General features: G+C 40.6%; 1 protein-coding gene across 1 annotated transcript; it reads right to left on the bottom strand.

Moving 5' to 3' along the window:
- Nucleotides 1-4,033: 4,033 nt before the first annotated feature.
- map3k3 (mitogen-activated protein kinase kinase kinase 3) lies at nucleotides 4,034-24,883 on the bottom strand. The gene is made up of 17 exons (XM_005726222.1): nucleotides 23,465-24,883; nucleotides 18,356-18,445; nucleotides 17,772-17,893; nucleotides 14,914-14,954; nucleotides 14,375-14,474; nucleotides 13,820-13,933; nucleotides 13,484-13,604; nucleotides 12,706-12,839; nucleotides 12,252-12,325; nucleotides 11,989-12,056; nucleotides 11,450-11,545; nucleotides 11,137-11,298; nucleotides 10,240-10,388; nucleotides 8,904-9,035; nucleotides 8,234-8,363; nucleotides 7,903-8,080; nucleotides 4,034-6,690 (listed from the first exon to the last, which is right to left on the bottom strand). Exons 2-17 carry the CDS (start codon nucleotides 18,357-18,359, stop codon nucleotides 6,462-6,464), a joined length of 1,854 nt encoding a protein of 617 aa, XP_005726279.1. The 5' UTR covers nucleotides 18,360-18,445; nucleotides 23,465-24,883; the 3' UTR covers nucleotides 4,034-6,461.
- Nucleotides 24,884-24,987: the final 104 nt, after the last annotated feature.

Genomic DNA, 24,987 nt, shown 5'->3' with positions numbered 1-24,987 from the left:
ACAGACAGACAGACAGACAGACAGACAGACAGACATCTATTGCCTTTCAATAGAAAGAAGAAAAACACTTTCCAATGAAACGGTTAAGACTTGGAGATGTTCACTGTGTCTGGTTATTAGATGTCTTGCTGGTTCCAAAGACAGATGGATGGCAGAGATGAGTGGGGTCAGGTGGTGAGATGTGGGGAGGAAGGGAGTTGGTGAGTAAAGCCTTTTAATCTGAACTCTGAGGACTAACAGAGTCTGCATTGCAAAACCATTATCATCCATTACCTTGACAACCACAGAGCTGGCTACCTCAGACCACCTCAGCTGATCTTTTTGAAGAAGATGTGATTTATGGAAATGCGATTTTGACCAAGTGCCCATTTCCTTCTGCAATAATATATCCCTCATGTCAAGAACAGAGTATTTTGGCATGACAATAATGTTATTAAAAACAGAGCTGAAAAAGACACAAAAGTACTAAAGGTTTAGGGAAATACTGCTGAAAAAACTATGAGTAATATTGGTTTTATGTTGCTGACAAGATACAGTAAATAACTGTAAGTAATTTTAATGAGAAAAGCTACGGTAACTGTGTAGCAAGTTTCTTTCTTTTCTCTATCTCCTCTTTCTGTGTTCATGTCTTTCACCTCAGGTGTTCCCTTCTCACTATCTTTAATTTATATTTTATATATTTCATATAAGTCTTTTGTATCCATGTTTGGATGGTCATGCAAGTTTTGGTTCTTCACCTTTGTTTGATTTTGCCACCTGTGCTTTATCCCTAATGAGCCTTCTGGGTTTATAGAAACCTCACTCTTCCTTCTGTTCTTTGTTCTGGTGTCATTTGTGTAATCCTCAGTGTGTGTCCTGCTCTTGTGTCCTCATGTTTCCTGGCATTTCCTACTTCTTTGGACTTTTTGTATCACATTTGGAACCTTGATCAACCTCTATAAAGGCTTGCCTTTTGTTTAGTTCTACATTTGGGCTCTGCACCCCCCCTAAAAAAAACCCAGCTGCAACATGGTAAAAAAAAAAAAAGTACCAGTATTTGGTTAAATTCCAGAAAAAATATCAATTCTGTTTTTGTTTGGTGTTGGAAAGATCAGACTGGCAGTAGCACATTAACTTGCTGAAGGTAGTAAAAACCACAACAGCAGTGGTTCATAAAGGATTTCTTTGTTACTAGGCCATAAAATCACAGGGACTGTAGACCAATCATAGTGCCTTTATTCAGTGGGAGACAGTGAATAAAGGCCCTAGGACTTTACTATTTGGCCTCTGAGTGTTGTTGCTAGTAAAGAAGAAAAACAACAACGCACTGTCTTGAATTCTAATTGGTATCTCTTAATGCAGGTTAAACAAGATGGCACACTGTAAGTCTGGCAGAGATTTGTTGATTAAAAAGGCTCCATCTCTAAGGATGAATAGCGTGCTTGCATCATTAAGGTGACAGTAATTGTTTCGCCCCTCTGAATTTTTCCGGCAATCACCACCGTTGCCCCAGTTCTGGTCACTGAGGTAATATGACCTGATGATTAAACATCCACGCAGAAAGAGAGTAAAAGTGGTGCTGCAGACCTCTCCTTCTCTTTGCTCCCTGCTGCAAGAGTTTTATGAAGGGCCAAGTCAAACAGCTGATTCATAGATCCAGCACAAGAAGACCATCTCATCTGCAGGACTTACAAAAAGAAGGGGTGTGGGGCAGAATCTTAAAACTGAAATGATCTCAGGCCAAGGTAAAACTGCAGCCAGCTAGGTTTGACTGCTCTGGCATTTTGCGTCCAGAAACCCCAGTGTGAACCTCTCAGCTACCATTCTTCAACCTGGCTGATGTCTGAATGTACATGGCCACATACCAAACTGAATCCTGACCAACAAGCTGGAAATACAACTATCTCAGCCCCACCTTCATCCCTACATCAAGGACAGACAGGGTTTAAATTAAGGGATAGGCCTTAATCAAAACTAGGTGCTTTGGGTTTAAAGAAAAGTGTTACACCCACAAAATGATGTCCTGCAACAAATTAAACAAGATGAATTTAACCTTTCTGCATTAATCCTTGTGAACATGAGACTTGCATCCCTCAACGACTATGCAGGTGGGAAGAGTGCTTGATTGTGTCCCTCACACCCCTGCTGCACTTGTTTGGTCAGGACAAATTATACTTTTTAGTGACTTTGCATAATTCCCTGCATAGTTGAGCCAACTCAGACACTGATATTGTTAGGAATATTAAAAAACAACAACATAATTTAATGCAGATTTTATTTATGCCTAAAACTAGGCGTATTTCTTGTCTGTAAACTGATCCTCATGGTGCAGTATAGTTTTCATTTTACTCCTTGTCCTTCTTGAGAGAAATTATTGTACATGAGATTACTATGAACCTACCATATCTTTACATTTACCTGGTGTGCAGGGCTCTTGGCTGATTAACTGAGAGTTGTGGAGGGAAAATAAGTAGATTTAATTTTCTGCCATTATACAAAAATGGTTCTTTCCTTTATATAAAAACATCCTGTCATAAGTTAAATATTAAAAACATAAAATTCTTAAACCTACTTCCAATTTTCCCTACTAGTCACATATAATACAGGGGCACTGAGCTCCTTTAATTTATATGCTTAATTAAATCCCATCTAAGGAGTGTGTGGAGCGTGCCTGTCTGTCTGAATCTCCTACTTGCTTCATTCAGCTTCAACGGTGGGAAGATTTTCATACTTCGATTATTTCCATAACACTCCCCCCCCAAAAAAAGAGGACTAATTGGGGAAAATAAATGAAAACACCTGTTCGTGTGCAATAAACAAAGGATCTGAGCACTCTCCCACTGCTGGTACTGACTGTAGGCTGGTGCCGATGGAGACTTGACAGTTAAAAACAACACAGCTGAATGCTTGGGTTCTACTGAAGCTGCAAGGCCTTATGGGAAAAGGGTTTTAATGAAAATCAGGGGGGCTTAACTGGGACAGACTGAACAGCAATATGACTCAGCACCACTAGGTCCAAACAGAGCGTAGCCACAAAGAAGACGTCAGAGAGACGGGGTTTAGAGCCCAAGCTCCAGTCTGCCTGTCAGCAGGAATGCTGGGGGCCCAAATACACACAGATAGCTCTGCTTACCCTACACATCACATAATGAGGATGGCACTCAGATAACAACCCAAGCTTCACTTGATTATACTCAGGTCAGAAAATCATTAACATGTCAGAATTTACAGCCTCATTAAAGACAAGAAAGAGAGGGCACGCTAGAGTTTTTGTTGGATAAGCGTTAACATCATCAGCTCACAGTTATAATCCTAACCTTCAGATATTTAGAGGCCTCGTTCTCCATGTTTAACAAGTTGCAAATACTAGTTACTAAGTTATCTAGCAGACAGAGATGTCATTAGTTTAGCAAAGTATTTTGATAGGATGAGAATACTACAGGATGTGCTTTGACAAACAGTTTTGAACCAATTAAAACCAATGATAATGGTTTCTTTATGGATAATCTATGCAGCACATTTGTGGTAAAATGATTAGTTGAAACAAAAGAAAAGAAAGCTGTCATTTACCCTAAAATCTCACTCTACACTATAATCCCATTCTCAAAAAAAAAAAAAAAGAGTGAAAAGACAATAAAAACAAAGCCTGTCAAAAGTAAGGGAATGTCTATATGACACCAGTTCACGAAAAAAAAAAAAAAAAAAGACCCTTTGTTCGATACAGTCTGTTTATCCATCTCACAGGCAGACACGGCCTGTAGAAATCTCTTCTTCCTGTGTCTGCCTCCTGCTTTCCCTCATGAGAGGAGTGAAAGAGCCAAACGAGAGGAAGAAACAGAGCGAGGGAGGGAGAGAAAAGAAAAACGAGCGCATCAATCAAGTAGCTTCTTATTGCCAACAATGAGCTCAGTCTCCTGTGTCCCTTCATTTACAGGACTCAATGGGTTTGGACAGGCTCGTCCTCCCACGCATATAAATACACTGATAACAATTACACAACATATTTAAAAACTATTTATTTGTTTTTGAGACAGGGAAGGACATATATACAGTATATATTTATATATAACATACTATTCTTTTCTTGCTGTAAAATAAATTTGATACATTAGACTTTGCACTGCAAGTCTTGTCATGATACATATAATACATTTACATATATTGATTTCTACCAGCTAGTCTGTATTCATTTGATCATCCTAGGGTCCTTAATTTCTTTAAAACTGCATCACTTAAAACACATTTTAGCTGCCTTTAGCATGTAGCAGCCCCATAGAAATAGTTTTCTATTACAGTTACGGCAGTAGCAAGCTTATTGCCCAGAAAAATCATTTAATACTGGACTCGTCTGAACCCTGGGATAAACAAAGTCGTCGTCTGGGTTGAACAGCGAACTCTGACATTTAGCGCTGGCTCTGATCCTGTTTGTCTTTGGCTCACACACCACTTAATTATGCTTTAATAACACTGAGTTCACAGAAAAATATTCCTAGAAATTTCTTTTGTAAGTTAAACCCCTAAAGGTTTCATTCATGTGTCTCCTAGATGAGTCAAAGCAGTATGGCCAATCATGCAAATTTTCCATAACCTGTCAGGTAATACTGCCTTCAAAATGTATAGCTAAGGATGTGTGGAAACATTTTTCTGCACTGGAACAAAAACCAGGCAGCCTGAGTTCGTTTTCCATCCATTTTTCATTTATAAACCCCATTTCTGAAATGTCTGCAAAACCAGTTGCTTTCAATGAGTCACTTTTAACAAAACTAAGTCCTCAAAGTATCATTAGCTTTGACAGAGTCTGAATATAAAAAATATATTTAAACATATATACCTATAAACATCTAACTGGAGTGGACATGGGGATATAAATACAAGTGAAAGAATTTTCACATTTGAAGTTAAACAAACCAAAACATCACAAACATTCCTTTTATAGAAAAGTGCATCTGATTTAAATTGATCTTTACGCTAAAGCTTCTCAGTCAGGGAGGTCTGGGCCAGACACACGTGAACACGAAGAAGGCCCATCACATTAAGGCCTTTAGTTTGACTTTTCAAACAATAAAAAGCGTCATCTGATTTACTTTTATACATACAAGGTTAGTTTATCTACTCCTGCTCTGAGCTACAGCAGGAGGATGTCTGACAGAAAAATTAGTTACTACGAGGTGAAGTTCCACCCTAAACATCCCTTAAACTGTTTATTACATTATTCAGCTCAGTCCCCAGACTGTATTGAAATGCATTGATTTTCTGAATTTACCTGAATGCATTAAGACGGCCTGAAAGAGTAGATATTGTTCTTCTACCTGAAAACTAACTGTTAGAAAAATCTCTCTTAGATCAGGCTAAGCACCTGCATTGCTCCTGTTTGCACCTCTCACACATGAAAACTAGTTTCAAGTGAAAGAGCGAAGCACGTCAAAAAAACAAAACACCTGGCAATCGTTGAAAAGTTTGCTTCAGAAATGTAGTTTCTCAAAATTAAACTTGAGTAAAAAACTAACTAATTTAAACTAATTGGTCAAGTTGGGAGTAACGTGCGTTTCTTACTTTAGCCGCACACGACAACTTTTTGGCAGTTACAAAGTCTTGATTTCTACTTCATGTTTTAAAAAGATTTTTCTTATATATACTGTTCAAAGACTGCAGGATGATTATTTTCCAGATAAACTAATGTTACATCCATTCAAATGCAATAAACAGAAAAACAAATGACCCTCATAGTTGTGGAGGATCATCGTCTATTCAAGATAATATCATCAGGCTTTGTGTATTTGTGTCCTATCATGATGTTATCCAAATTTCCTATCTTCCCTTTTACCAAGATAACTAAACCATCCTAAAACATCTTAATTTTAAAGGGGTAAAAACTGAAAAAGTGCATCACAAATAGCTTAAAAAGAGAGATTTCTTTGTCTCAGAAAGATGGAGATGGACAAGATGGGGAAAACAGAACAGCAATCCTGTCCATTTAGCGACACTGTGGTTCAGCTTACACTTTCGGCTCACTGTAGCTTTAAAATGAGCCTAAGCTGCATGTTTAGATTTAAATACTTAAGGATATCTGGTATTTCTCATAACTGCACAAGTGAATGTAAACATGGGAGCTGATGCAACTGGTGCTTGAGCCTTAACTACATCATTCTGCCTTTGGAGTGCATCATTTGGTGTGTGTGACTGTGTGAGCTTGAATCTATCAAGCTACTTAATCTGTGTTTTGTTCCCCCCTTGTGGAGACTCTTGTAAGAGCACATACTGGCATTTCTAAGGCTTCGTGTTGACTGCCATGGTCAGTGTTGTTTGTGTTCTTTGGATGTGCTTGTGAGAAATCTTCTTTGAAGTATCTGAGTCCTGGAAGAAGCTCAGTGCCCTTAACACTGACATCTCAGTCATCTCTATGTCTGGATTTCTGAGATCTTAAGGAAGCTGCACATGCTGCTGAGGCTACTCTGTGGTTCAGTTCAGAAACCACGCAGGTCTCAACACAGTATCTGGGAGAAAGGGTGTCTGAGCAGCTCCTCAGCACTGGGCCTGTGTTTGGCTTCCACAAAAATGCTGCGGATGAAGTCCCGTGCCTGGTCGGACGTGTGCGAGGGCAGAAGCGGGTTTGTGGGCTGGGTGGCAATCTTGAATATCGCTGCCATGGCCTCATATTCAGCCCACGGTGGCTTTTCTGTCAGCATTTCGACCACTGTGCAACCAAGACTCCTACAAAAGACATACACAATAAATGTAACTTTAATATGACTTACAGTGGAGTCTCAAAACAAGTTGAAACAAATACCACATTTTTTCTGTGCGACTCACTCCTAAAGCCTTACAGGAATGCGTTTGGTGGAAACTTCGACACACACTGTCTGCAGATGGCCTCTGCCACCTATCTGGGAGCATTACTCTCCTTCCAGCACAAACTGAAAACCTGGAACATACCAACTTCTGTAATGACCTGTTTGACTGGCCTTCAGCCAATCACATCACTCGCCTGGTGGGTCACCACCCAATTAGACTGCATGAGGGAATGTGGTCTGCTGTGTGTGGGAGTGTAGTAGAAAGTGGGTTTCATACAGCAGGCTCCTCACTCAGCGTTTTCTTTTGAGAGAACATTGTTACTCCTGCTTACCAAGTAATAGCCTGGTATTTTCACACGTCTCAGCCTCCCCATTCCCTCATTGTGTGATCCTAATTTCATCTTCAAGTGTTTCTGCCCAATAAACTTAGCAGTTTGTTACTTCAATCAAGGTGCTTCATGTGTTTGTTTCACTCTCACACAAGTTTCCAGCACCAATCGGAGCAACAAACACCCGATTGTTAGTGAATAAAGACTGCTGGTGATCTCATTCACTACTGCAGCTACTGCAGGAGCATATCTTAGCTGTCACTGGGACAGAGGGGGTACATCCTGGACAGGTTGCCAGTCTACTGAAGGATTTGGGTAAAGATACATCTGTATGTAAAATAAGATTTCCGTGACCTGACAACATTAAACCTTGCTTTTTTTACTCTATGTTTAATGTGTAAGTTGATTTGTTAACTGAGAGACACAAAAAACTGAAGTAGAGAATGCTTCATGTATGGATGTTGCTGTAAAGAAGCAGTGTACCAAAAGAATAAAGCAAGGAGGCATAAAAAGATGTACTCAAAGTGCAGTCCTTGAGTAAATACACAGATTAAGAATATAGTTCTTGTAGTTTTAGTCATTATTTTGTGCCCCATCTAACGCATCCATGTCAACACCAAAACCTGTACCACCATCATGCATTTGTATCAGTTCCATAGTTTCTACTAAGCCTCTCTCTCTTTCTAGCAAATAAACTGTATGTCAGCAAGCCTTTTGAAACGGTGCAGAGGTCAACTTCAGTTTAACACACCGCCTTGATCAACTTGGACAAAACTAAACTGAAGTGGATCTTTTGGTCTTACCAGACATCAGCTTTCCTTCCGTAGCCCTCTCCACTGATCACCTCCGGACTCATCCAGTAGGGGGTGCCGGTTACAGAGCGTATGCCGGTGCCAGACATGCAGATGGTCTGGAGCCTTTTGCTGGCACCAAAATCTCCAAGCTTCACGTTTCCCGCTGAATCCCGCAGGATGTTGGCACCTGAAAGCCACAGTTGATATGAAACATGCAAAATATTACATGTCAATAATCATCATCCACACGCAGTAAGAACCAAGCATCTCATTATAAAATACTAAACGTTTTCTTTCTGCAGAGCATGATGTTTCAGTATCTGCAGTTTAACAGGAATACCTTTGATGTCCCTGTGTACAATCATGTTGCTGTGCAGATAGGACATGCCTTCCAGTATCTGCCTTGTGTACTTGCGGGTGACATTTTCTGTCAGGGCCCCATAGGCCTTCAGCTGATCTTTGACAGAACCCTGACAGGAAGAAATCACAGGTTTTACATGGTAACGCCTTAAAACAACAGCTTAACAAGTCAGAGATAGTGAATGCAATAAAGAGTAAAGACAATGAGCTAAGAAATCAAGTTAAAAAGCTGAAGATGACAGAAGAATGAAAAGGAAACAAACATGTGTTTCTCAGCCAGTTATTCAATAACAAACAACTGCATACGAGTAAAGAAAAACATTATTTTACTTTCCCCGCTTAAGTAAAATCACACATTGTCACTTTCTGTCACTAGTTTCTAGAATAGTTAAAAAACAAAAAACTGCCCAGTTACTGTGAGCTACAATGGTCAAATCGCTTTACTGAATAAAAAAAATATGTTTAAATTGTCAACACAGCAATGCAAAACATTAACTCGTGGACATTTGTGTCTTTGTTGCCCTCGTGCGACTGGTTTCAGTCCTACATGCAATAAAAATGAACACACAGCCTGCGATTGAGCAAATGATTATCATGAAAACAATCACTGCTCTGCCTGAATCTGTAAAATGACAGCTGTTGAGACTCACCCCCGGCATGTACTCCATGAAAATAGTGAGAGTTTTCTCGTTGTGATCCCTCAAACAACCGTAGTACTGAACAATGCGCTCGTGATGTAGGTTTTTCAGCAGCTGGATTTCGCACTCTAAAGCGCTGACCTCCTGCACAGAACAGGGAACACAGGGAAAATTAAAAACTGAAGAAAGGGCAACAAATAACAGAAAATCTATAATTTTTCAACATCTTTGCATTTTTATGGATTTGCAAATTGCACAATGTGGATTTCAGCTACAGCTAATTCCCACCCCAGACCCTGTTATATCAGTTAGCATTACACAGTCATCATAAACAAATGCAGCCATAAACAAATGATACTTTTTCTTTACTGCATGTGAAGTCAAGCCAAAAGTGGAAACTAATGCAGAGAGTCAATAAAAGCCAACAGCACAGTTCCCTAAAAGTAGTTCCTGTGTTTACTTCAGAGAATTAGGCCACAGCAGAGAGAGAGAGACAGAGAAAGGAAGAGTAGGAACTCAGAGGGACACAAACTAATCCCCAGGTCCCAGCACTGAAGCTGCTTTAACAGAAGCAAATACTGAATCACATTTGCTACAAGCAGGAGGTGGGAGTGGGGGTGTGAAGGGGTAACAAGAGGTCAATGCAATGCTGACCCATCGCCCCTCCGTCACCACTGCAATATCTGGCTGCTCTCAGATACAGGAAGTGACAGTGCGTGTTTTCTCTGTGGCAGACAGGAAAAGAAATTAAAATGGGGAAGAGGGGGGTTGATGGTGGAAGGACAACTTCTACGATGCATTCCACTTTTAGTTTGTTGATTTTCCTTCCAGCAGGCTTTTATTTCTGTCTCGGGGGATAAAATAAAATTGGAAGCTTGAATCCAGAGCCGTAGCTAAACTGTGGATGTTGGTTGATTTATTAATCCCATGCTCAGCTATTCCTACTAACAATCTACATTCCAGCATAATGACCTGAACAGATTATCGTATGAAGTCACACTTGGCACATTTTCAGCTGGACATTGGTCCCGACTCATGACTTGTCAGTAATGTGCAACCTTGAGTTTGACATAAAAAAAAACAAGAAGAAAAAAACGATTTCATCATTCATGAGATATACAGTAAAAAGAGGATGTGATGTAACCTTCTGACAAACAATTTTAATGTACAAGCAAAAGCAAAAGTTTGCAAATATACAACATGTGAGCATGACAAGAAAGTCACCGTGGAAATAAGAGTACCAGGGAGAGAAATAGTGAGAACACCCCCACACGTGGAAAAAAAAATTTTTCTGCTTATGAAGGTATGCATAACCATCCGTGTCAATGAATATCTCCTAGCTCCTCACCTTACTGGTCTCAGGACTGTCAGGATCAAACTGGACTTGCTTGGCAGCCAGCTCTCTCCCAGTATCTACATCATAACACAGGTAAACCTGACCAAACGCGCCCTGGCCCAGAAGCTTCCCTCGGCGCCACGTCACCGGAGCACTGGGCGCTGAAAACAAACAGACAAAAAACAAAAAACAAAACATTTGTTGGTTGTTGTTTTATGTATCCATTCATTCTCTTCCACTTATCCTTTTCAGGGTCGCACGGGGCTGGAGCCTTTCCCAGCTGTCTTAGGGCGAGAGGCAGCGTACACCCTGAACAGGTCGCCAATCTGTCGCAGGGTTAACACATATACACACCTCATACTCACATTCACACCTATGGGCAATTTAGATTTTCCATTTAACCTATCCCCACTAACTGCATGTCTTTGGACTGTGGGAGGAAGCCGGAGTACTCTGAGTGAACCCACACAAACACGGGAAGAACATGCAAACTAAACAGAGAGAAAGACGCCGGCCTAATGGTGGAATTGATCTCAGGACTGTTACACAACTTCCTTAAATGGTCATTTCCAGTTACAATTTCAAATCCAGTCTTTAAGGCAGACTTGGCTCCAAGTACCCGGAGTTAAAATTGTCATTTGACAATTTGAAAAAACAAAACAAACCGAACTTCCTGTCAAATTTAGTTACAAGTTTCATTTACCGACACTATAATTTTGCTCCCGTGGGTGATTTTATGAAGAGGATGAAATCAAATGTTTTTTTCTTTATGATGCAGTATAACAGGAACTATCATGATTGAGATAAGCTTCAGCTGAAAAAAATAATTAGCACTGTTGACTCATTTATTCACCTCTGTCACAAGCACTGCGTATGAACCTTTTTATTAAAAAGTTGTGTTTTACTCACACTTATGGGGAACAGAACGATCCTGGGGGCGTAGCCTGCCTTGTGCGTCGACCTGCTGCCAGCTGCCCAGACTCTCCTCACTGCCGTTAAGTGACCGTCTTGAGGGCACTAGAGTGAAAAGGTTCCCCTGAGGGCGACGAATCCGTGGAAACGTTCGGCGACCTTGAGGAGAACAGGAAAGAGTGCGGCTGATTCTAATATAACATTGTGAATGGTGAGACTAAGGAAGGCTATACTACAGATGGAGGCAGTAGGAAAAAAAAATTACCTACTTGAAAAATGCTACATATATAGTAGATATCATTAATCTCACCTTCACTGTTGTCCTTATAAGGGAGGGACACAAGGTACCTTCGAGGAAAGGTGCCTCCCTTCCCTGCAACCCTGTCATACACATGATTCTCCCGATCTGAAAACAAACACCCAGAGTGTCATAGCTCAGCAGGAAGCTGCAGTTGAACAACAGTTTAGTTAGCTGCACGGTGTCACGTACCATTAAATTTAGCTTCTTTGATACTCTATTTTGTAGCTTGTACTTACAAAAAATGCTGTTCATGTAAGCTTGCAGTCAGTTTACATTATCACTGACAATAAAACACTGATTAACAAAAGTAGATAACAGATAAATTATTATTAAATGATTATATTGTGTATAATAGATGGATAACAGATCAGTAATTAATGATATGCACTCAGCTTATCAAAGCGCAGGGCAGTTTGCTAAAAACTTGTCTTCAGGGCTTTAAAGACATACTAAGGTATTGACTGAATGCACACATTGTATGTCTTATTACATGAGTGCTGTAATCATCTTTCTATATAGGTAATGGAAATACTTGGCCTGGCTGTTACCTGAGCACTCTTGACGATTATCAGGGTAACTCTTGGCTCTGTGCATGCGAGACTTCCTCAGTGAGGGGCTGTGAAAGAGGAGCGGGAAGGATGAAGACTGAGGTATGTTCAGAAGCCTTCCCATAATAAACTAAGCATTTCATCAGCAAAACGTTGCATTTATTTTATTTTCCAAATACCAGTAGTTGAAATGTAATGGAGAAGCTCCTGGCAGGAGGCATCAGTGTTAGTTTTGTATTTAGCAGGCAGAGCCTGTTTGTCACCTGTCTGAGTTGCTGTCCAGAGACTGGCAGCTTCCAGAAATTGAGTTCTCTGCACTGCTCCAGGGATCCAGCACCTGCACAGGGCACAATGGAAAATTCAGAGTGTCCGTTTTTATGCGCGTGTGGTTTGCGTACACACAGGACTATGTTTTTGAAAACTTTCATTTTCTGTAGAACAGCTGCACTGGAAAATGGAGATGAGCAAATCTGGGGAACTCGCCGAGCACTTAGTTCAGCTTTTTACTCCCAAACTTAATTTGAACTTCTTAAGAACATGTTTACAAAATCTCATCATGTCAGCCTCACAGCCCATTAAAAACCAAAGTCGGAAAAGATCTTAATTGAATCTCATATGTAAACAAATCTTAAAAGTCGTAATCACAAAGACACAAGATCCATATGATTTCTATTATAAGTTTTCTTTTCCCCCATTATGAATAAAGAGATGGCTCACGCATTGATCGCTGGTTTCTGGGATGAACTCTCCCTCACTGTTTATGCTGGTGTATGAACCTTGGCGGGCGATCCTCTGCTGGCGTTCAGGGACGTAGCCAGGAGGTGGGGAACTACGCCCTGTGTTCTGAGAACCTGGAATCAGTCAGAAATGATGTGTATTAGCAAGTTACATGTTTGCCTGATTTTAAAAATTGTTAGGCTCTGTTCCTCTCAACTGAAACTAATTTTTATTTTCCTGTACACATGAAAGTCGGACATGTTGCTGTTGAGACTTCAGTCAAAAAACTCGAGGACACATCCATGTTGTAATTTTGGGGGTTTTCTTCTTGCTGACCAACAAAGATAAGGCAACAATGAGAACTAGTTTCAGCATTTAAACTTGTTATGATGCAAAGCTCTCAAGCCTTCTAGGAGCTACTTTGACCCCTCCTCTTCTAGTGGGGGAAAAAAAATAATAAATCCTAAAACAGACCACTGGTCCGCCACACTAATAGCATTCTGTAATCTGATTGGCTGCTGTCCAGCAGGCATCGTCTAGTGATGGTGAACAGGAAAAGGAAGAGGACCCATTGCAACAAGGGGAAGCAAAAGAAACACCAGTACAAGAGAGTAAAATAAGACAGGCAAGGAAATCAAGGCACAACAAAAATATCCATAACTGATAATTCAGTAACTCTCAGGAGATATAATCCAGTTCAAGTCAATCAGATCTCTTTTTTTCTCAAATGAGTAAAATTGTGAAGAACTTTAAATAGACCAGAAATCACAGTATTTACCAGTTGATAGGTGACGCCCCCTGGGCTCGGAGCTTTGGTACACTGTGCTCACATCTCCAGTGGAGTGGGAGGATTTGATCCTCACCTGCTTACATGGCACGTGGTGGGAAGGAGAGGACGCCTGTAGTTTGGGAAAAGACAGGAGAACAGAAGATGTGAACAATGCTTTAACACATTTAACAATTTCCTCATGTCATCAAACCAGTTAGTGTCGGTAAATCAGGAACTTGGGTATTTCACAACATGGCGCTGTGGTGGAGAAATGGTAGTGATGCAACTGTATGCTGTAAATGCACGCCCCTGTGTGTGTGTGTGTGTGTGTGTCTTGAGTCTTACATTGCTGTGCTCCTGAGTGAGAAGCAGTATCCTGATGCTCTTCATGTTGGAGCTCCGGTCTAGTAAGTCGATTGCCTTGTCAAGGTCATCCTGTCCTCGCAGAGGAATGGACAACTGCCAAGAAACCAGACAACAAAAAGAACACACACATTCAAAATGACATGGAAACAAATTCTTGCCAACATTTACAAGCATACACAGGCTGCTGTTCAAACGTAAAATGCACGAACATTAAACCAACACAGAAAACAGACATGCAGGAAGGCACAATTGAGCGAATGAGAATTGGAAAGTTGATAACGGATGATCCATTACTCATGTTTCCATTTACCAAATTACTTGCCCTTCCTCAAAAGAGGATTTACAACTACTATTTAAGAACATAACATCTTAAGATTTAAAGTACAATTTGAATGATGTCACGGTGTCTTCCTGCATCTTTTACTTGACTCTGAACATGTCTCGACTCAACGATCCGTCAAATTCTTGAGGAAGGAGCAGCTGTGGGTGGGTGGTTGGGTGAAGGGGGCGGGGGGGCACAGTATAACACTTTACCTCATTGTTCATATAATGCAGGTCTAGCTGCTGGCCAAAGACCGTCTTGACTTTCTGCTGAATTTCCTCAAACTGCACAGGTCGTCCAAAGACCAGGATCCTGCAAAAAGAAAAGCAGCAATGAATCATCCAGACAAAGGAATTATGAAAGATTTACACCAGTTGGTAAAGAAACTGCATTAAATTACGTGCACACATGCAAACAAAATACACAAGCTGATGTTTTGAGTGTGTGCAGATTTTTCTATGTACACCTTGCATATTTGTGGTTTATGCTGGCAGTCGCTGGCTAACCACAGTCCTTTTCCCTTCTCTTCTCCAGCTCACATACCAGTCTGAATTAAGTGTGTGTCAGACTGTGAGAAGTGCTCTTTCATGAACTGGAACATGTGACAACAGCTGCATGCCTAAGTGAATGTGTTTATGTCTCCTCCATAAGTTCTTAGTCCCTCTCACTTGCATAAGAATGTATACTACTGGAAAGCACGATAGCCACACATTCACAACATGCATGTTAATGCAAACCACGCCAAACTCACCTCCTCTCTCCTGAGAACTCAAACTTTATCCTGACATCGTCCTGAAAGAAAGCAGAAATAGCAAGGTCAAAGAGTGCTAATATAGTAATGTACAAAAGTCTCAAGTAACTTCTCATTTCTTTATATTTTGCTTTCCAGGAGCCAGATTTTCTTGTAATTTTTTAAAAAGTGAGCAGTGGTTTTCTAATCTTAATGAAAGTCTTTAAAAGATTTTCTTTTGGAGATTGACTGCTTTTTCACTCATTATTTAGACCAGTTGTCATTGTACCTGAACATTTTCAGAGAAATGTTGTTTTACTCAAAGTTGTATCTACACATAAGTAACAACTTAGGAAAGAACCTATTTTAAATTGCGTCTTCTGATTCTTTGTTACTAGCGGCCCGGTGAAAAAGCACATAATTATTTCTTGTTTCTTTACTGAATCTATGTAAAATGCCAATGAGAACAAAGTTTAAGCCCTAAACAGTATTCTTACACCAGTAAGATGATTCGCGAAGAGCTATATGCTGCACACTTGGCATATCTTATGCAGTGTGTCCTTAAAATTTTAAGGAAACTAGACAAGCAGAACAAAAATTAGGTGGCAAAGATTCGGATGAGTCATGTCTTTAAGAAATAAGAAAAAGAAAAAGAAATCAAATTTAGACCTGACACAGGCCTTTGCGTTTTGTCCTCCAATTGATCCATCTACTGTTCACTGAACCCTGATCAGAAATGGTCTTAGTGAATAGCTGTCAAGAAGCCATTCTTAAGGAAGGGAAACAGGGAGAAAAGCCTGAGGTGTGCCAGACTCCACGAGAACTGGAGTGAAAATCAGTGGCAACAGGTCTTACAGAGTGATCAATACAAATTCCAAATTTTTGGTTCAAATCGTCAGTACGTGCGTCAAATGACGTCAGAAAAAAGGGCCAAGAATGAGTGTCTACAGCCATCTGTAAACCACAATTAAGGCTCTGTCTGGTTTGGGGCTGCAGCCAGTGGTGTTGGAAATCTTGTCAAAACTGATGGAATTATGCATGAAAAAACATACTGTCAGATTTTGATCCACCATGCAATACCATCTAGAAAGTGTGCGATAATATCCCCAAACACACTTCCAGAGCATATAGGTATAGAAAAAACACAATGAAACTCCAGCAGTCATGGATTGGCCTCCTCAAATGATAGATCGTATTATTACTGAAGTGGCGTGGAATCAGACAGAAGGCAACAAAAGGCAGCCAACATCCTAAGAATGTCCCTCAAGACGTCTGTAAAATTATTGCTGAAGATTAATTAAGTAAATTACAAGAAGGCTTGCCTAAGAGAGTTCAGGCTGCACTGAGGAGTAGTGGTGATCATACCAATTAGACTTCACCTGTGGGTCTCACACAAAGCCGAGCCAATGTGTACCTCTTTCATTTCTTAGAGAACTTGCACTCGTAACAACTGCAAATAAAGTTACCGAGATTACATGGATAGCCAAGCAGAGAGAGAATTTCTTGTTATAATTCTACAGGAAACAAACTTATTCACCTTCTTGTAGAGTTACATGAGGAGATTGCTTCCTGACTGACCATCAGAAAACATGAAGCTACAGCCAGGATCCGACTGGAAACTGAGAGATCAGCTAACATGGTCCTGTCCAAAGGTAACAAACTGCACCTACCACCAGCTCTAAATCTTACCAACTAAGTTATTTCCCATTGCTTTCATTTGGACAAAAAAAACAAAAACAAAGTGTAATACTGGAAATTGAGGACAAAACTACAGCTTAGGATTCAGGATGCTGACCATTAACCCATGAACAGCAACAACCCAGGTCAAATTTAGCTTGGATGTATTTTTCTCTTTTAAATATTGTCATATCACTACTATTACTATCCCCCACAATTTGCATTATTATATCCCGGGCAAAGATTCTTCAAACAGCCCACGTAAAACTGTGAAATGAGGAAGAATTTGTTTCTACTACTTGTGAACTTTTCCATTCTACCTTTGGACAAAACTAGGGTCCTTGCTCCCTAGTGTAAACTTGTCAGGTGCTCACGTAAGCTTTATATATACACACACTGTACAGATAAAAGTCAAGTATGTATATCAATCTTTAGATGCAACTTTTGCAGGAATGGGAACGAGTTTTATTTCCCAGAACGTTGCTTTGGGCAAACACCAAGATTTAATTTTAGGTGGGCCAAGTGCCACTTTTTCTTTTTTCTTTTTTAGAAAAGCTAAAAAATTATTTGACAAATTGGTGGTGACTTTGGAAATTCATGTAAATTTTACTAAAACTATGTACCATGTGCGTCAGGAGAAATACTAAAAGCATCAAAAATTTTTGCCAAATAGTCCTGGACACTTACACTGAGCTCTATTAAAGAAGTTTTCTCTAATAAAAATTCTTTGCTTGATGCATTTGTCCCCCCTGATCTCTAGACTCGGGGTTTTAAATTGAATTGTAGAACAATTTATGTTTATTATGTTATGATTATGTTTATTAAACTCATTTCTCACTACACGACTTAGAGGAAAATATATTCCTTCAAAACACAACATTACAACGGATTCATTTAAGACACAACAACTGAGGAAGCAGCTTATGAAGACAAACAAATTTATAGGGTTTAACCTTTGTTTAGACCTGTTTCTAAAGGGTCTTGCCTAATAAATGACAACTTTACGTCTTCAGAACTGCATTGCAAAACTCACCTTATGTGTTTTTAGACTCATAAAATCTTGATGTTGTGTATTCATATTGGATCAGCATGTTTTGTTTTTGATTTGTAAGATTTTAAGTTCTTCGGTTTCATTAATTTTCTGAAATTTTAGATAATTAATTCTTACTTTATAGCCAAATTGCGATGGACTGATGCTGTACCTGTCTGTTGGCCTGTGCTGGTGTTTTGGGTTTACCGCTGTCATGAGACAACACAGGCTGCCGCCGCGTCATCTGGAGGGCAACGAGGTCCTTCATTATAGAGTGGAGAGCCTGCCTCTCATCTACAGGGGAAAATAGGTTGGCAAAAAGCAGACAATTAGACAGCGGATTAACAAATGAGTGGTGTGAGCACGGCACAAAGTGAAAGACATATGAGCTCTGCACTAAAAGGTGTGAAAAGACAATCAGTCATCTTTAATTGCAGCTTTATTGAAACTATCCTGTGACTGAGTATTGGAGGCTTGAAAGAAGTACTTTGTTTTTGATATCCTTATTCCCACATTTGATCTCAGGGCAAGTTCTGTCTTGTCTGGAAAAGCTCACGAAAGAAAAATATTCCCCTTGTATAGCTTGGACAGACATCATACAGCCCTGGGGCTGAACCAGACTCCTATCTCCAGAATGCTGAAAACCAGTCCTCTTCACCTGACTGTCTGGAGAAGCAAGTCGCACCAGCTATGCCCTCGGGGATGGTGATTGGTGTGTGTGTGTCTGTTCTTAATGTTGTTTACTCTAAGACTTACTCATTGTGGCGTTGTTTGTGATCGAGGTCTACAAACCAGTCTTCGGAAACTTGCAGGGTTGCCTCTGCTGTGCCAACCAACTCCCAGAGCCTTTAGTGGTAAACACAGAAATCAATTAGTTATGAGAATAAAGCATGCAATAATTGAGGCAAGAACAGATATGACAAAGGGCATCATTAAAAACTTGCACTACCTTACTGGTAAATGTTATGTATACGAGGAGACAATAGGGGAAAAAAGGAATCGCAGAATAAGACCAGAACGCTGGCATGACAAAGAACTTGTTATATTGTACCCGTCTTATATGAAATTACAGTAATGAAATTACACATTAGTTTTTAATGTGTTTCAGAGAATCTCTTTTTCATTTACAACACAAATCTCTTCTCATTTCTTGCAGGCACGTAACCGAACCCTGCAGACCACAGACCTAAAGAGTTTTTCTGACTGCAAGGCTAGGCGAATGAGAAAGTGTGCAGTGCATGTGAGAATGTGTATTGTGAGTTTGCCCATGAGAAAGAATGACAGTTGGAAACGGCTGAAATTCAAGCTGCCCTGGCAGTGATTATTCTGGCTTTGTTCATATGGGAAAAATGTTCTTTGTGAGGAGTTTTCTGCTGTTTCAAGTAACTACCAGCTTTAAACAGCCTCCTTTGCACGAGCTGCAAAACTCAAAGTCGGTTGTGTCATAACTCCATTGTTGATGTTAACAAGGCAATATTATCAGCCCTGCTCAAGGCGTCAACAGCATTATAAACTGAGGCATTTCCTTCAATGGAGAGGGTTTCCCTCATATTTGTACCAATAAACCATGGAATTTAAACTAATTCGGCAAAGGCAAATACAAAGCACTTTAGAGTTTCTTGAGACTTTGAGGTCTCAACACAAACTTCGTTTTCACAAATGCCCCAAATAATGAGTAAATATTGTTCAGTCAACCAGATACAAGTGACTCACTGCCAGCAACTACAGTTTAAAACAGCTGTTCCCCCAGAAATGCACCGACTTGTTTCTCACCCAGTTCTGATACCTCAATGTAATATTTGGTGATATTATGTAGAAACTGTGTACCACACAGCACCCTTAGGAAGATGTTTATGACCAGAAACTTGAACCCACAGTTAACACATCATTTATTTTTCTTGAAATATACTGCAGCAAATCAATCCCTCTACACAAATTCTATCATTAGCTGCTGAGTAAGTCTTGAAAACTAAGGACTGGTTTGATTTAGAATATAGCTGTGACTAAAAAAACCCCAGTCAAAGAAGGTCAGACAAGAAGCTGAACAGTGTCTGAGTCTGGAGCCAACAGCAGAGGCTGTCCGTCTGTATTCTGTAGTCAAAGGCTGTCTTAAAGGAAAACAAGAACTCGAGAAACTCTACTGTACATGAAATAAGCAGCATCGGCACCTGAGGCAACTCATTGACTTTGTGGCTTTCTGGGTAATAATCACCCACAGGAATGCAGGGCATGTCCGTCTGTGGTCGCCGGAGCGTTGCCACATTGCTTTCAAGCTTATGCTACTCTCAAGTTGCCCTGCCAACGGTGAAGGTGCCAAATAGTTTTGTCCTGCAGTCCTTGAACTTGTTTATAGCATCTAATTCCAAAGTAAATAACACTGAATTTATGCAGCGTGTATTTCTCACTGCTGCATTAGTGTACAGACACTTGAGGTAACATAGAGCAATTACCTCATGCATTACCTAAAAAAAATGTGTGAGAAAGAGAACAGTCAACACAGTATTTAGAATCAAAACCTCAACTCAAGTGGTCTTTATGGTCAACAGCACAACAACAAGCTTCTCTGTCAAGTCCCCAAGCTACCCTCATCTCTCTCTTGCTTCTCCTGATTTTAATTACCTCCCAAGTGGAATTCGGGGAATTCAATGGAGAGTAAAGCTGCACTGTACCAGTCCAGTCAGCTGTGCCTGCTTTATTTTCCTTGTATCGCATTTCCAGGACTAGCAGGATTTACATGGATTTTCCTCCACCCTCTCTTCTCTGTCTGCTTTAAGAGGTGTTTAGTCTGAGGCTGTTTTTCTCAGCCACAGTCCCCTGTCTCAAGCCCGTGATGCATTAGGACTGAGGGCTTCGCAGCAAAATCCCATGGCCTGATGTCTGTCCTGTTTCAGGTGCACATGTGCTTTTCATTTAGTGCAACCCACCACATTTAAATATTGCAATCTCAACAAAGAGCTTGTGCTTGTGTTGGCTACGTGAAGTCTTAGAACGTCCTCTGTAGTGTTTTCACACATGGAAATACACTGAAAGTCAAAGCTTATGTACAATGTACATCAAAATGTTCATTGTGCATGTTAATATGAAAACCACCGAAAAAGATTTAAAGACGGATAGGCTTGCAAAAGTGTTGTGAATAAAGACAACTTTGTTTTAAAGCTAATATACTACTGTATATTAGCTTTAAAACAAAGTTGTCTTAGTAGCAGGAGTTGGCAATCAAAGTCAGATGTATCCAGCAAATGGGCCCATTGCTTACTCCTCAATACAAATGTGACAAAAATTAAACTCTAACCAGGATGGCGTGGGGAATAGCCTATAGTGAGCTCTGTTCTAGCTTCATAGTTGCATTTAAACCTAGCCTTTCAAAGCATCCTCTAATATGTCTCCTCTCAATACTTCATCATGCAAAATATTGCAGTTACTAAGCAATTGCATCACTCATTATCAATTCTCTCTTTTCCTTTAAATAGTAACATGAAGTCATTCAAGGTTAGTTTTCAACAGTAGTTGTTAAGAAAACAAAACTTACATCTGCAGATACACAAACGTTACTGTGTATCTGGAAGTTCTGACACAGAAGTCCTGACTTATCGTCCATAAAACAGATTTATGCTTTTATATGCCCATAACTAATCTGGCCCAAAGACTTCCCCTATTGACTTAAGTTAAGATAAACTCTGTCACACTTAAATTTAGACCTTTGAATATTGTCAAACGACTATACTTGAGTGTAGGTGTTCATTGCCATCTCAGACTTCACTGACACACTCTCTTTCCTGTGCTGCTCTGGAATTCAGATCAATAAAAATAACTGCACAGTGGAGCTTTGGGTACAAGTTATTAATTTAGCTGTTGAGTTGATTTTTGTTCAGTTGTTTTATTTAATTTTACCTGCAGAAGGGGGTATGCTGCAAAATAGTACAGCCACCCCCCCCCCCTTTCCATGAATTGCCACCTTATCATGATGGAGGGGTTTGTGTGCACACATGATCCCAGGAGCTATGTTGTTGAGTGCTATTTGCCCCTGGTATGGTCTCCCAAAGCAAATTGGTCCTGTTTGAGGGGCCAAACTAAGAGTGATTCACAAGATGAAGGAAAAACAAACAAACAAACAAAAAGGGGCATGGATACCCTGGGATAGGGTTACTGGGGTCCCACCCTGGAGTCAATCGCTGGTTGGGGGTTAAGTTTGGGAGGAAGGGGGCAATCCACAGCAGTGATTTGGTCAGGCGGATTGACTTTGTGATTGTTTTTGTTATCAGACCATCTGCCTGTTGCAGTTTGTGTTGGACACTCAGGTAAAGAGATGAGCAGAGCTGTAAACTGATCACCACCTGGCTATAAGTTAAAACAGGTGGTGGACAGACTTGGCGTACCCCAAACGTATAGTGAAAAACACGGGTCTGAGAGTCTGGGGAGGCAATGAAGCAAGACTTTCGGTCTCACTTGGCAATTATGGCAAACTGTCAGGTGACTCAGGAAGGGGAAGCAGCTTCCTGCTCACGCTGTTTACAATGGGGATGGGGTTCTGCTGACCTCAATAGAGGATATAGTCACTTCTCAAGCCCACTGATACACCTTCTGCAGTAGAAGCAAAGTCTGGGGACAAGGAGGGGTGACTGGCCCATTACTGTGACTGATTTTGAAGTAGTCAAAAGCTCTTTAGTGGTCGAGCCCCTGGGGTGGATTAAATTTGCCCCGAGTTCCTTAAGACTCTGAACTTGTGGCTGTCTCGTTTGACATGCTTCTGCAGCATCACTTGGAAGTTTAGGATGATGCTTCTGGCCCTTTGTTGCAGATTCTGTTCATAACTTTTATGGATAGAATTTTTAAGGCATAGCCACATGGCAGAGGGCTTCAGCTTTGGCAACCTCAGGATCACGTCTCCGCTCTTTGCAGATGATGTGGTTTTTCCGTCCTAATCAGGCAGTGATCTCCAGCGTAACATGGGTTGGTTTGCAAGCAAGTGTTAAGTAGCTGGAATGAGAACCAGCACCTCCAGGTTTGAATCCATGAACCTCAGCCAGAAAAGGGTGGATTGCTGACTCCAAGCCAGGGACGAGTTACTGCCTGATGCTCTCCCTTATTGAAAAGATGAGGAGCTCAGTGATTTGGGAGGGACTCACATCAGAGCCACTACTCTACTATTGATAAAAAGCCAGTTGAGGCGGTTTGGGCATCTAACTAGAATTCCTCCAAGTCCTGTGCTAGGAAGGTTTTTTTGAGCCAAACTGGGAGAAGGCTCCAGGGTAGAAAAAGCACACACTGGAGAGATAATGTCTTGGCTGACTTGGAAATGTCTCAGCAGTCCCCCAGATGAGATGGAGTGCCCACGCAACCCGAACCGGATAGATACAGAAAATGGAACAGAATGGAATGACACACATGCTTGAGGAAGATAAGCTATTAAATTTTGTAAGCACAGCTGTTATATATTCACTATGGAATATGAATTTCATTTTTTTTTCTCAATTAAAAAGGTGAAAAGCTGAATGGCATTTTCAACCCTGACTGATTAAGACAAGAGATCACACACAAATCATTTTAGAAAATACTACAACTACAATCAATATTCATTTTCAATTCCCTCCAGCTTTTTATACCGTCAATTTCTTAGACTTTATTCAACTAATTCAGCAAAACAAATAATTTCCAGGACATAGCCTATTCAATAATAATAATAACAATAACAACAATAATAATAATAATAAACCCGACCCACGTAAATAATTAGAAAAGTTTACATTTCTGTTTTTGGCAGACAGATATAAAAATATTTCAAATATATACATGAAAATAAGCAGCATGAACACAGCGCATAATTTACACCTGTCACTACTCTCAGGTGTAGCTCACAACCCTCACCTGTAGAGTCGGCAGGTCAGGTCAGGTCAGGACCGAGGTTCTCCCGCGTACAGCCGACTGGTCACCGTAGTCTAGCGGCAGGAATGACGCAGTAGGTCCAGCTGTTGTTAACGTCCATTAGTGTCCTCGGTCAGACCAACACACCAAAGAGTGTGAGTGACTGTAAAGGTGCCATCGGCGGGGCTGACCCCCCCAGGTACCGGGGCTTGTCTTCTTTAACGGAAAGTTAGATCACACACACAAACCGATTCTTTCCAGGTTGTAAAAAAACAAGCACGGTCACAAGAGGCAGCTGTAAGCCTCACAGAGAAAATGTTCCGATGGGAAAACCTACATCAAACAGCTCCAGCTGTGGCCCAGAGGCAAACTTTTGCGCCATTGTAGCCTCGGATCCTTGGAAAACTTAAATTTCCAAAACATCTTTAGAAGTCACACTAAAAATCGATGAATTTAGAAATGTATTCAGAGCCGTGTCCCATTACAGTGTTAAATACGAACAAACGCTGCCAAACCAAAGTGTAACAGTAACCGTATGGCCTGTATGAAATCCATTTGTGGGTAGCAGCTCGCCAGAGGAAAGACCGTACGATTTCCGTGATTCTGATGGCCTCTCTTCCTGCTAAGTTTGCAGATTTTCCTCGACCGTGTTTCCAGGTTTAAATCCACAATATTCTAGGCAGAAGATGTTTTTTATTCTCATTGTTGCATTGAACATAACTGCATCGCATTGCAACGTGATTGATGATATAACATAATCGGGGAAGAATACACGAAGGCCTATCTGGCCTATAAAAATGTGCAGATTAATTTAATTGAGATAGCATCGTTCTGGGTTCAGACTTAAAAATAACGGAGACTATTGGGACATTGGCAGAAAAAAGTACTACCTTTGAGTTTATTATATACTTTAACCAGATGCGTTATGTCATGCGAAGCCAAGTAAGATAAAGTCCATCGATGTTTAAACTTCGCAGGGCTGCAGACTCTAAAATTGTAGATCCTGGAGTATTCATATAAACAGCAAAGTGATATTTAAAAAATAAACAAAAAAAACGTACATTAGACGAGCTCGGTCTGTTTTTAGCGACAGTAACAAAGATGTCGTTTGTTGAAAGGAACCAGCGGTCGCCCACAACTTTTCCGAACCAAAACAAAGCAAGAAATAATCTTCAGCTGAATACGTCAAACTTCCTGACAGAAAAAATATCGCCACCGGAACCAGCTTTTATGCTTCCAAGAAGTCAAGAAAACGGCTCGAAAAGGTTGTATCCATGTTCCCCAGATGCTTCACTGTCCGGCATCCAAACGCAAGTAATAACGATGATTTATTCCCGGGGGGATTTCTGACTCCTAAACTATCTAAATTAGAGCCGAGCAGCCGCGGGGACGCGCTGTTACTCGGTGGAAGTCTTCTTTCTGGAGCGCGCACAATATTATTGGAGGGGCGGACCAGCTGTGACGTCGTGAAGCGTTTGCTGCCGTGAAAAAGAGTTGGGAAATCCGAAATTCACAGCTTTTAATTT

This window comes from Pundamilia nyererei, unplaced genomic scaffold (genome assembly GCF_000239375.1).
Source record: "Pundamilia nyererei isolate P.nyererei 1_Seehausen unplaced genomic scaffold, PunNye1.0 scaffold00018, whole genome shotgun sequence".
NCBI lineage: Eukaryota > Metazoa > Chordata > Actinopteri > Cichliformes > Cichlidae > Pundamilia > Pundamilia nyererei.
This window is presented reverse-complemented; position numbering and strand designations above follow the sequence as displayed.

What these genes read in the sequence shown, in the direction of transcription:
- map3k3 (XM_005726222.1), bottom strand. An exon ending in ACAGTCCTGAGACCAGTAAG is followed by an intron (nt 9,036 to 10,239) that starts GTGAGGAGCTAG and finishes TGTTCTGTGCAG; the next exon opens with GAGGTCAGCGCTTTAGAGTG. An exon ending in TGTACACAGGGACATCAAAG is followed by an intron (nt 8,081 to 8,233) that starts GTATTCCTGTTA and finishes TGTGGCTTTCAG; the next exon opens with GTGCCAACATCCTGCGGGAT.